Source organism: Acanthaster planci, linkage group LG12 (assembly GCF_054643075.1).
Source record: "Acanthaster planci isolate LZ-2023a linkage group LG12, COTS_SCS, whole genome shotgun sequence".
Taxonomy (NCBI): domain Eukaryota; kingdom Metazoa; phylum Echinodermata; class Asteroidea; order Valvatida; family Acanthasteridae; genus Acanthaster; species Acanthaster planci.
Genome location: NC_141788.1, coordinates 11553876 through 11567021, shown reverse-complemented (window position 1 = coordinate 11567021; position 13146 = coordinate 11553876). Strand labels below are relative to the sequence as shown.

Below are 13146 nucleotides of genomic sequence, written 5' to 3'. Positions count from 1 at the left end.
GAGGGCAGGCAGGCTTCCTCAGGATGCCATTCCTTGCACCAATCTTTGCCTTAAGGCTATCGGCCTATGTTAAGGAAAATACTAAAACAGACATACAAAAAGTAGATACAGTCATCTGCAAACGTTCAGGACCACCCTTACAAAATGCATTAACTTGAAGAAAAACTAAACTTAAATCAATTAATCACATCCATGTTTATTTTTAATATGTATTCTACCTTGGTTGAACAGCTATTAGAATACATTTCCATGATTGAAATTTCAACATTCAATTTCAACATTTTTATTTTCTATTTCTGAAGACTTACATGCACACCGGTTTTTTTTTACCAAGGCATGAGGCATTAGATACAAAATGTCATGTAAGACCTGCCTTTGCCCCCCCCCAAATAATAATAATAATGAACATTTATACAGCGCCGTATCCGCCGCGAATGGCACTAATAAGCGAAGACATCCAATAACGATAAGATGAGGAATATTAACCAAACGCCTGTCTATGCAAATGCCTGTCTATGCAAATATGATTTTAATCTGTCCTGTGTGTCAAGTGATTTCGATAGTCTCACACATTCCGGTAAAGAGTTCCAAAGTTTGGGTGCTTCAATCTGAAAGCTTCTCTCCCCCAATGACAATGAGCCATAGTTGGGTAGATTGCTTTTCAAATTCAATCATTCAAATGGACTCACAGCACTACTCTGATGATATGGACCGCAGTAAAGATGTTATGCAATCAATCACTGAGAAGATGTGATGCAGGCCCAGTGACAGAAATACCAACAAAATTCCAGGCGGTCTTAAACTTTTGCAAATGACTGTATGTTAAAGGTACAAAATGACCTGATAATAACTTAAAAATACTTCTGATAGTATATAATCATGTGATAAATTTGATTGAAATTTTTGGAACTTTAATCAGAAGATGATGAAATTGTTTAGTCAATCATGTATTTGGCAATTGCAGACAATTCAATCAAAATGTCATACAAATAAGAGTATGATAGTTGCATGAATTTAAACAGAGTGCGACTAGAATGGCGAAGGTGCCAGGCTTGCTGTTTCATATAGATCTAAACTTCTTTACTGCAAAAATAGCTTGTGTTAAGAGATCTGCTGCTAAAGTTAAGAAGAAAATCATACTGAGTGCTAAAAAAAGTGAATAAAATAAACTTGGATGATATATAACTACATTCTGGATTTAACACAGTGACATTTTAAAGGTTTTGCCCCCACCCATTATTCCATCCATCTCTAACTCCACCCCTTTTTCCTTCACCCAATCCATCTCCTCCTCAGCCCACATTCCATCATCCAGTTTATTTCCTATTCCACCCTCTCATTCCATCAGGGCAGGAACTTCATTCTTGAAAGAGCAAGACAATTTGTCATTTGCAAAGGGCACTTGTATTACAAAATAAACTTTTCTACAGGGTCATTTCAATGGGTATTGAGACAAAGCGGAGGGGCATCAAGGCAACTGCCTCCAATGCCTCCGTGAAGTTCTGCTGCGTATCATAATCCCATCCTTTTCCTACTCCGCCCCGTCCCCATCATCCCACCCATCTCCCACTCGGCCCGATCGCATCATCCAATCCATCTCCCACTCTGTCCCCATCCCACTGTCCAATCCATCTCCCACTCTGTCCCCATCCCACTGTCCAATCCATCTCCCACTCTGCCCCTATACCATCAACCAATCCATCTCCCACTCTGCCCCCATCCCACTGTCCAATCCATCTCCCACTCTGTCCCCATCCCATCACTCAATCCATCTCCCACTCTGTCCCCATCCCATTGTCCAATCCATCTCCCACTCTGCGCTCCATCCCATCATCCCACCCATCTCCCACTCTGCGCTCCATCCCATCATCCCACCCATCTCTCACTCTGCGCTCCATCCCATCATCCCACCCATCTCCCACTCTGCCCTCCATCCCATTGTCCAATCCATCTCCCACTCTGCCCCATCCCATCATCCAATCCATCTCCCACTCTGCCCCCATCCCATCATCCTACCCAACTCCCACTCTGCCCCATCCCATCATCCCACTCTGCCCCCGTCCCATCCATCTCCCACTCTGCCCTCCAGCCCATCATCCAATCCATCTCCTACTTATCCCCCTTACAGCTATCATCCCTATCTGTTTCTTACCTTATCCCTCCCATGTGTGCACACAGACCTACAATGTACATGTACATGAGAGTAGTTACATGTACATGTATGTATGCCACAATTAAAATCTTTTAACATTTGGGAGTTCAATTTCTTTATAATGTATTATGACACTTCAAAACCTGCATGAAGTCCTAATACTGACAAACTCTATTAAAACAAACAAGTACAAATGACACACTATTACCCATACAATGCAAAGCAAAAACTTTAACATTAGTCGGACGGCCGGGAAGGCTGGACGGATGGATGGACGGAGGACAGAAATCAATATTTGCTTTGCAGCTTGCCCAAACTGAGCAACCAATAACAAAATTAAACATAGGATATGAAAGGTCAGGTATTTTAGAGACAGCTTTGGAACAAATGTTTAAATGTGTGGGAAAGAATATACATAAGGGTTAATCCAGTGTCTTAGCTTTTGAAAATGTATAGAAGCTGAAGGCGAAGATTAAAGAGTCCTAATCCATCAAGCCTGTAAATTATTTTCAGTGGACAAGCTTCATTGAAGCAAAGCCAACATGTACTCAACAAATTCATAAAGATTCGGTACTAGCCTGTACTACTTTGTGCTGAATTACGAGACTACCAGTAAGGAGGTTACCAGCACAAATCTTACTGCAGACACAAAGAAATACTTGTGCACCAAACTCCATTTCACCTTCTGTAGTAAGTAAAAACGAGCATACCTTGACATAGTTAAAGCTGTTATCTCCCTCTTTTTTCATCCTTGAGAGGGTAGCTTGAAGAATACGCCAAGTCACAGTCTTCCCACTTCCAGTCTTACCAACAATCATGACTGAATGGCGAGAGTTCTTAGTCTCGTACAACTGGATAACTTTCAGAACAGTAGTCTGTATAGGTTGGTAGCCCTGTGTCTTCAGTTCAGACTCGATCACAGACCTCATCTTTCAATGATGAAAATAAATGGACCAGCTTATTAGGATTGATAATTCTTACTAATCATTTGTGAATCAACTTCTGAGAGTACTGTCAAGTGTAACAGCATGACTCATGGATGGAAAAATCTAATAGGCACATCACCCTTGCAAAGATACATGTAAACCCACTAGAACATGCAAATGTGTGTAAATCAACAACCTGCCACACAGCAAGGGCAAAATACAAAATTCACTTTTCTTATTAAAAGGCATATGCAATTAAAAAATGCACTAAAGGTTTGAAAAGTACATGTATTTTCACTGTTAGTCTTTTTACAGGCCTACTTGTGGATTCAGTTCTATTAATGGGCCGAGATACAACACACTGAATTTAATTCAGAAGATACCGAGTTCATTAAGCAGGGAATAGAAACCTAATAAATCATAAGAGTATACTACATAGGTTTTACACCACGGTAACAAATGGTAGACATGCATGATAACAAAACTGATTTAATAACAGAGCAGGTAGAACCAACACTATGTAGATGCAATCTTTCAAGTTTCCTGAAGAAAATGTTGGGTAAATAAGACAAATGGAATTCCAACTTTCTGCCCAAATCAAACATATTGTGATATTTATTTAAAGTCTTTGAAGGATCTGTGCTACAATCAAGTCAAATATGATAAAAAGAGCATGCATGTACTCGTTTCATTCATAAAAATACCCATTCCGGGATGACATTTGTAAAAGTGTATTTGTAAAAGTCAGTACAATTTTTCTAACCTTGCCGTAATCTATGATTGGCGTGTCAACTCCAGGGAAGAGATCAGCCACTATGCCACTGAACAGAGGCAAGTCAATTGCTGTCATCTTGGGTACATTCATGTCTTTCATTGCTAGCAACAGAATCTGCAAATATATACAGCAACAGTAACTGGTAAAGACATAACATGTGCACTACATTATCTTTCTGCATACTGTCCAAAACACTGAGTACCCTCTGGTTCTTTTCAGAACAACACATACTCAGAAAGAGATATCCTTGCATGGTGCTACCCCAAACCTCTATAACTTACTTGCTACCTTCACCATGAAAAGCTTCAAAGCTTGTAACATGATGATGTAGTTATCACGAGTCAAAGACACACTGTCACCTTAAAATGCATGTTAAGCCCAGTTTGATAACCAAAGACATAAAAACACCCACTGTAAATCTGGCACACACAATTATGAAAACTGAAAAAAAGTTGAAACAGCTTTGTGCTTGTCTCGTGATTGTGATTATGTGCTTGTGATTACTCCCTTTCTTAAGTAATTGTGAACTGCATGACAGATCGATCAACTTCCTAAAATAAGTTTGATGGTTTTGTAGGTTAGGATACACTGCAGTAAGCAGCCATAATATCCACTCCTCCCACCTCTTCATCTGGCACAGTAGGTGCTGCTCTTTTTTTCTTGCCAGCATAACGAAGAACCGATGTAAGAGCACGCAGCCCAAAGTCATAATGGTCTTGCTTGGAAAGTTGTTGAACAGCCAGTGAGTACAGTGTATGTACCTTCTTTGCTAGAACCTGTGATAACAAATTAAATGATCAAATGGGCATATCACAGATTAGTTAACTGACACAACAGTTGGAATACAATGTCCAAAACATTTCAAAATACAAATGTATGAATACTTATGAAACTTCCTATTGGTTGAGAGCTCATCATGTTTAACTATCTTAAATAGCTGATAAAACACCAGTCAGCAACAAAAGTGGCCCCTGAATGACATATTTTTGCATGTACATGTATTTCTATGCTACACTCAATCAGTATGTGGGATATGACTACACAATTTTGAAATGTATTTGTTTTGATTAAAGAAACTAAATTGTTCTTCCAAAAGAGGATGGGTTTTGAAGCCGAGGGAAATTTGGAGTAAGAGAAATTGTAAGTTAGAACCCTTTAAAAGAAGCAATGAACCTAAACTTCTTGACCAAGCCTGAAAAGTTGATTTGGAACACGAGTTGATCTGTTTATCACCTGCAAGTTGTGCACAGTCAGTATATCTACATTGTAATACTTGTTCCACATCTTAACATGATATGGAATGAAAGTGAAGTGAATGGAAATGAAGTGAATGGAAGTGAAGTGTTAATCCTTAAAGGCAATTTCATGCAGGGGCCACTCCCGCACTTAAAAAATTGTTACTGAAAATATTAAGACAATTCAACCAAATTCAAAACATTAATTTCATACAAATGCAAATAGTACGAACGTTCAAATTAATATGACTTTTCATATACATGTACAGCTATTTGTTGTGCTTAAAATCTATGAAAAAGTAAAAAAATATTTTAAAGGAAATGATACAAATGCAAAAACATAAACATAATTTTATGTACAATGAAAAGATTGAGGACCATGAAAACATACTTGACATTTATTATATGCAAAAACATTCTTTAAACCTCTGATGGCCATAGGAATGAAGGAAAACTTCCTTCTATTAATTTTGCAAGAGGAGCATCTGAGATGGGGTCATCATGGTGGAAACTTTTTCCCTTTTCATGTCAAACCAATTATCAAAAATTGTTTTCTTTTTGAATAATCAATAATAATATAATAATATAATAGTAATAATATTGAAACCGACTGGTTACAGATTACAAAAATATATCAAATTTTATGATCGAATGTTTAGTTGATGACCAAAAAGTAAATCTGGCTATAATGCTAAAATTTGTCAGTGTATGGCTAGGGTGATAATCCATTCCTTTGCACAATGATTCCATCCAAAACTTCAGTGTTTCTAGAAATTTCAAACCCCAGCCATAAATTGGGAAACAAATTCGCAGTTGATAGCTCGTGTTGCAGATCTTCAATGGATTTGTTGGCTACAGTTCAGCCACAGCTCTAGCCATTAGAGTTGCACTACACCAAATACGCACCCCCAGAAAACAGTGAAAAATTAGACCAAAAGCAAAGAAATACGACCATTTGGTGGAATGCAACCTTAGAGAAGTGCATCTTTCGCACACATTGACACTAAGTAACCAGCACAACTACTACAGTATATGTAGGTGTTTGGGTATATCACCCGGCTATATGCTTCCTCACAGTGCAAGCATATATTGCAACCTTCTTTTTTTCAGTAATTTCCGCCCCGGGTTGACTAATTATTACACCATGCATGTCCATAAAGGTGACTTGTAGATAATCAGTAATTCAATTGTCCATCAGGCTGCTTGCAGTCAATGATTCAATGGCATGGGATTGGGGGTTGGCTTAAATGATGTCCCAAGACTGTTGAACAGGGAAGCTGGTTGACCACTTCCTAAGTTGCTTTTTGTTCATGTAAGAACAAATGATCTTATTATGGTTGATTCATTTTGTTTCAGACAATGTTTTTGGGTATTCATGCTTGAATACCTTATGCAGCTCTCAAATACAATTCTAGTATGGTCTGACACATATGAGAAAATGGACACAATCCCCTTGTCACTAGCTGGGGGCAGCTGTGCTTCACCACCCACAGTTCCAATGGTCTCAGTTCCACGTTTCGTTACAATGGGGTACACCTCCGGTATTGCCAGTGGGTAATGAATACTTTATGCACTATCTTACGGTATGTACAAACGTACAACAATAATTGACTATGTGGAATATGTACAATACATGTAGTTGAGATTACATCTTATATAAAGTTAGGGTTGGAAGAGTTATGGCATTAAATGCTAGGGCTTTCCTTAAATAAAAAAAAAAGATTAAATGAAAAATGAAATACATAAATACTTAAATATATTCCCCCAACCTTTAAAACTTAATGATATTATAAATTGTGTGTGCATTCTTATTTAGATTGGGAGTTGGGTGTCCCTTTCTTGTGTAGGTGTGGCAGTCCTCTTTAATCCTTCGGGTCAAACCTTATGCTTGTGGGGTAGTGTGGACTGCCACTGCCTCATTCAAAGTAATTGCTTTAATAGAATCAATTCCACAGTAAAACAGGATGGGAATGGATGCAAGCTAGATTCAAATGTTACTTACAAGTCAGGATCTTAATTTCAGCTGTGAATATAATTTTTCCGCACCATCAAGGGGGCTTACACTCCAACCGTTTGTCCCAACAGTGGAAATCAGGCTACATACACTTCACCCCTGGGGATGACTAGAGCATGCTGGTCAAAACATCACACTCAACGGTTCTTATCAGAACTATACCTCTTCCAAAAGCAATTGATCTATGAGGTATGTGTTACTGAAAGCCCTCTCTTTAGATTGGGTTATTTTGAAAATTAAGTTCTGGAATTTGGATTAATCACTTTTCCACTTTACAAATACTGGTCTGGTTCCCCCATGTTCTAAGGGGCTGGCACTCCAACCATACGTACAAATAGTAGAAATATTGATTGTTATGGTTATATTCAAATTTGAGTCATGAAGCACTTAAAATGGCTTGTTTGCAGTCCATGTGACAAGTGGTTTGAGGCAAGTGTGTCCAAATTTTTGTGTGGCAAACAAGGGTGCCAAAACTTGTTTCGAGGTGGGCCTGCCAAAATTGTCCAGTGCCAAATTAATGCAATGTTGACTTGACAAACCGCTTTGTTTAATGGGTCCTTGGCCCAACTGTTGGTTAATTTATGTTGAATAAATGCAGCGTTAAGCAGTTCCAGAAATTACAACACTTCCCAAAGGTGTTTTTATGACGTGTCAAAGAAAAAATACAGGGAACCTTAATAAACCTAACAGTGACATAGAGACAATCAATCAGTGTTACAGGTTTATTGCAATAACAAATCAACAAGGTATGCTCAACTCTATATGCCTCACATGGTAAAGCCAACCACTTGATTACTATTACCAACGGATACTTCACTACTTGCCAACAGCAATAACTCTCACATAATCAATGTGGAATGTCACCCTAGTCAAGGTTGATCAAGGGACAATAACCCTCACAGGAACCCGAACATTCTGGGTAACCCTCAAGGTAAGCCAGCTCAATGGCTAGAAAATATCAACTCAATATCAACTGGCTTTTAACCCCATCTATGGTTTTCATATACAGCAATCTATCTCAACAAAACACTGTACCACTAGCTTTCAGCCAAGGGTTAACAACTGAAGCTCAAAACTGCTCCCACACTAATCCAGACCCAAATTAACAGTTCACCACTCCTACTCCACCTCTGGTTGACACAGTATGTCTATCCGTAGCATTCCTCGTTGCAATATCCAACAATCCTATAGCTTTCTCACAGTACAAAACTGCACAGCGAACTACACACAGCATTCTGCAGTGATAATGTCACTTTGCAACCCAATAATGAACTATGCCCACCTTAAAGCATGCTGCAAGTGACCAAGACCTAGCACATAATATGCGCTGCTCATTGGTCAATGCATGTATTAATAATTTACAGCTAGACTGGCATCTATGCCTATCCCTATTTTGCCACAGTATAGTTTTACAGCTGTAGTCCAACATGAAGGAATTTGCTACTGCTTCAACTTCCCACTATTTTGATGCTGTACTTAGAGGCATTAATGACTCACTTTACCTTATTTAGTTACCTCATCCACTTTAAGCGGAAGCAAAAAAAATACAAAAAACATGAACTGGTTTAACTATTTTACTACTTACCCTTGTATTATTGAAGCCTTCACCAAATAGGATTATTTCAGCGATATATGCAGAATCTGGCACCACCATGGAAATTGGACGGAACATGGACTTCAAATTATCAGGCAGCTCAGTGCGTCCGGCATAACCTTCACAATTGCATAAAAGGATAAAAACGTTAATAAAATAAGGCAAAATAGCACGTAATGGATATAATGCAAGTAAATCCAATACAGCAAGGCAGCCTGTTTCTTATGTATCTTCATTACAAGGTTTGAAAACAGCCTGTTCTTCTACAAGGGTATAGCTAAGCTCTATCATTAAAATATTTCATTAAATTTCTATAATTCACGCTCCCACAAGCAACTTGTTAAAGTTGAGCAAAATTTAAATTATCTATGGTGATTTCTGAACTCAAAACTTTTAGCTTGCATTCCTTGATCTGACTGAAGTTAATTTCAGTTTCTCAAAAATCTATTTGTTGAGATATGGCAACTTACAGGTCTTGACATCTATTAATTGAGGATTATTACAAGATTAGCACAAATTTAGCTCACAGTTTTGTTCTGGTACATGTAACAAGCTGGACAATCAGGTGCCATAAGATATGCTAATGGAACACAGTTGTATATATATGTGTGCAAATATGCTTGGGTATTAAAATCACACCTATAATACTCACCTGGATTCATGGTGATGAAAATTCCACAAGACCAGACCAGGTTGATCTCTCTGCCTTCAAAGACAAATCTGGAGTGACCGGCTGCCAATGCAGAAAGGATGGAGAGAATCTGCTGGGCCACTACTGACAGTACCTCTATGTTGATACGATTGAATTCATCAAAGCAGCCCCATGCACCAGTCTGCAAATTTAGAGCAGATTTAACTCAGTTTGTATCACCACCCAACATATAATCTGAAACTTTCAGGGCCTCTGTGCAATAAGGCTTAACGATGGACAAATGAACAGCAGATGAGACACAGTGTAGTAGTTAGTGCAACAAAGTCTCGACAGGAACAAAGGACAGGCCTACGTGGGAAAGAAATTTAGGGCAAACACACACATGTTCACAAATCTTCGTTTCACAATTCTGTACACTGCCTCCTATTTTGTTTGGGGGGGGGGTTAATCCAGTGCTATTTTACAGTGTGAACAATGCTCATGTGTTCACAAAATTCTATACAGGGAAAACAAATATGAGAATTTGATGAAGATGTTCAAGACAAATGTTCTATTAACCAAGCAATTCCACTGACAATGATGGACAAAGTTTTTCAAAGAAATTTGTAAAAAAAATGAAAACGAATTTCATCAAAAATTAGACAAATTCCATCTATGGGGTGTAGGAGGTCATATTGACAAAATAAATCCTACTGTTTTTCATTGTTTTATCCAAAATACATAAATCGTTACTTAGATGAGACCTGGAGGAATGAACAGGAGTTCGAACAAGCCGCCAAATAAGAGCGCTGAGTGACCAGTGGAAAAGGCATGGTGACCATCCGCAGCGCAACAGATTTACGACTGCGATAACACGGCTTCATCCACAGGCTGCTTGCCGCTCCTCGTGCAACACCGGAGTAAAAAGGTCATGCATGTTACTGACTTGAGCCAACAAAAAAGGCCACATTGCATGCGCAGTAAAACCCTCGCTGCCAACGTGTGTGCAACATTGTCCATTCAATGTTGCAGACAATTCTGGAACTAGCAGTGTTTTCACCAATTTTTTGACAATTCCCGGGTAAGTTATGGTAGAATGACTGAAACTGGTAGTTGTTGTTTACATTGAAAATACTGTATGAGATTTTTAATATTTTGAAGCCTTTCCGGATCGTTCCGACTGCTAGAAATTCAGTTGTTTGAAGGTAAAGAGTAGATCAATGCCATGATTTACTTCACGTGTGGGAGCGATGAGGAGCGTTCGTAAGTTTTCCTCTCAAAAGTTTGTTTGTGTTCCTGATGTTTCGAATTTCTAAAAGTCCCCAATCACATTTTAGAGTGTTCAATGTGTAAGTATGAGGGGGGTTGTAGATTTGGTCTCTTTTTCTCAGCTAATGCCTGATAAAAATGCCCCAAACCGATCCCTGGTCTTTCCACTTAGGCATGTCTTCCATTTTGTTCATACTCATACGCAATCGTACTGATTTTTACATGCCTTATTTTATATCACTTTTTCGTCAATTGTCCTTCCGATTGTTTCTGTGTACCGTATGCATTGAGTTCCATTCATATCAAGACATATCTATGATAAATCAGATTTTAAGTTCTGGGTAAGGTTTTTTCCCAAAAGAAAATGCATGAAGAAGTTTGACCAATTTTAAATGTTTAATTTACATAATAAAATATAAAATATATATTGATCATAAAACATGTAAATAACTTATTAATGCATGTTACGCAGATGTGGCCCTCCGTAGTGAGCATGGAGGAAGGACACCATGGAGGAAGCTAAATGGGCTAAATCTATCATTCCTCAACACATGCTCCGCACTTGTGTCTGATTTTATTTTGAAATGCAATCTGGATATTGTCAGTTATTTATCGGTAATTTTGTTTGAAATTGATTATGATTAAGTATGAAACGGTGACCTTTTTATACTGTTTCTTTCTAAATAAGTCAAGTAACTGAAATCATGGAGGAAGTCCTTCCTCCATGTCATTGCTGAAAAGCGTACATGTACAGGTCTGTATTTCATCAACATTAAAAGAAAGCATTGGTCACTGGCATGCCTGACCAATTCTTCCTTTTGATGTTCTTAGTCCCATAACTCCCCAGAGAAAGGTTGTACATGTATTCACATGTACTTTTCAGCAAACACATAAATGTTTATGCGAAAAAACTTTCTTGAAAAAGTGTTGGGAAAATTTGACAAATGGCACACAGTACATGGAAGCTATTAATCTCATGTGTCCTTCCTCCATGTTAAACTTAATTACGTTATATACGTACATTTGAACATAATCACCTCTCCTTTTTTTTCTTCATAATCATGAAGGAAAGAAATGGGCTTAAAGAATAGTGATGGAAAAAGTAAATTCAAGATTTAAGAGTACAACTTATTTGAAATTATAAAACATAAAATTAAACTTACTTTGTAACATACATTTACTTATTATGTACATGTACACATGTATGTTACTTGAATTTCTTTTGGCTATTGTTTGCACGGCTAAAAGCAGACACAGTTTGATTTACTTTTTTCTTTTTTTTTTCAGATCAATCAGTCGATTGACTGTTTCATGACGAGGTCCACTTCAAAATGACTCGATGTCGAGATTGCTTTCAACCAGTTTGCTGGCTCTGTGGTGTGGAAAAAGCCATTCGGGCTGATTGTCAGCCCTTGAGAAAGGAGCAAGTGGGAACGATAATTTTGGCTGCTTTGGGTGTAGATGTTGCTACTGATGGAGAAGATGTTTTTCCTCCATTTGTCTGTAAATTGTGCCATCTGAAGTTGAGAAAATGGTGGTTGAAGCATCAAAAGAAGGTGGATTGCTCCCTCAATACTGACGTAGTGTCATTCAGCAAGGGGAGTCATGATAAGTTCACTCCTTCCCACTCCAACCTGATGGAAGAGAGGTTTGTTTCTTGGAAAGAGATGGCAGAGTGGTTAAATCTGCTTGCATGGCGAGGGGTGAATCTACTTCAGATCATGAGGATGATATCACTGCCATAGATTTTAACCTGCAGAATTGTATTTCTTGTTACACAGGTGCTTAGTGCTTTTGATTGAACAATGCACAGTTTTAGCTGTCTGTTCACTTCATGAATCAAGTTGGCCATATTTGGAGAGAGAAGTTAAAAACAGGATTGTGTGCAACGGACATACTGTTTGGACTTGCAAAAGTCCCCCCCAAACTGAAAATTTTGTGTATTTAAATTTAATGCCGATAATTACAAATGCATGACAGAATATGTACTCTGTAAGCCTGAAAGGAGGGGTTGCAGATTCTACCCCTTGCACAGTTTTTCGAAACATCACTGCATGATTTTTCACGCCGAGTCTCTCAGAGTTTGTAGGCAAACTTGTAGAAAAAAAATCATTTTGGCTCTTTTGTGAAAAATGAGACCTACCATTCTAAAGCAACTTTTGTCAGTCCACAATTTACTTTTCTCGTACTTGTGCTCTGAGATAGCCAGCTGGCAGTCATGTGGCCCCTAACTTAAAATGACCATAATACCAAATTACTGAATTGCACTGAAACGTTACTTTTATATTGATTGTGATTATTCTTGCACTTCAAGTTTCTAAAAATTGGGCATGTGATGGGTAAGTTATAGTGGGGGGTGGAGTCTCCCTTCCCCAAAGCATGAATGCCCCCTTACAAAAGGGGATCTTTTCTGGTTAAAACAGGGCAGTTGTTCATTTTTTAATGCCAAAAAAATACATCATGGGCACTACAAATCAGCACCAAGGTCATTCTGTGGCTATGTGTCAGTGTCCTACTGTGTAGTAAGGACTGGATAAAGACAATTAATGC

At 38.3% G+C, this 13146-nt stretch overlaps 1 protein-coding gene across 1 annotated transcript in view; it reads right to left on the bottom strand.

The window, feature by feature from the left end:
• LOC110980179 (dynein axonemal heavy chain 2-like) overlaps positions 1–13146 on the bottom strand; it is a 281550-nt gene that overhangs the window by 123896 nt on the left and 144508 nt on the right. The window contains 5 exon segments of the mRNA XM_022236585.2: positions 2863–3081; positions 3842–3967; positions 4477–4629; positions 8688–8815; positions 9349–9529. Of these exon segments, the coding sequence (XP_022092277.2) occupies positions 2863–3081; positions 3842–3967; positions 4477–4629; positions 8688–8815; positions 9349–9529 (807 nt within the window).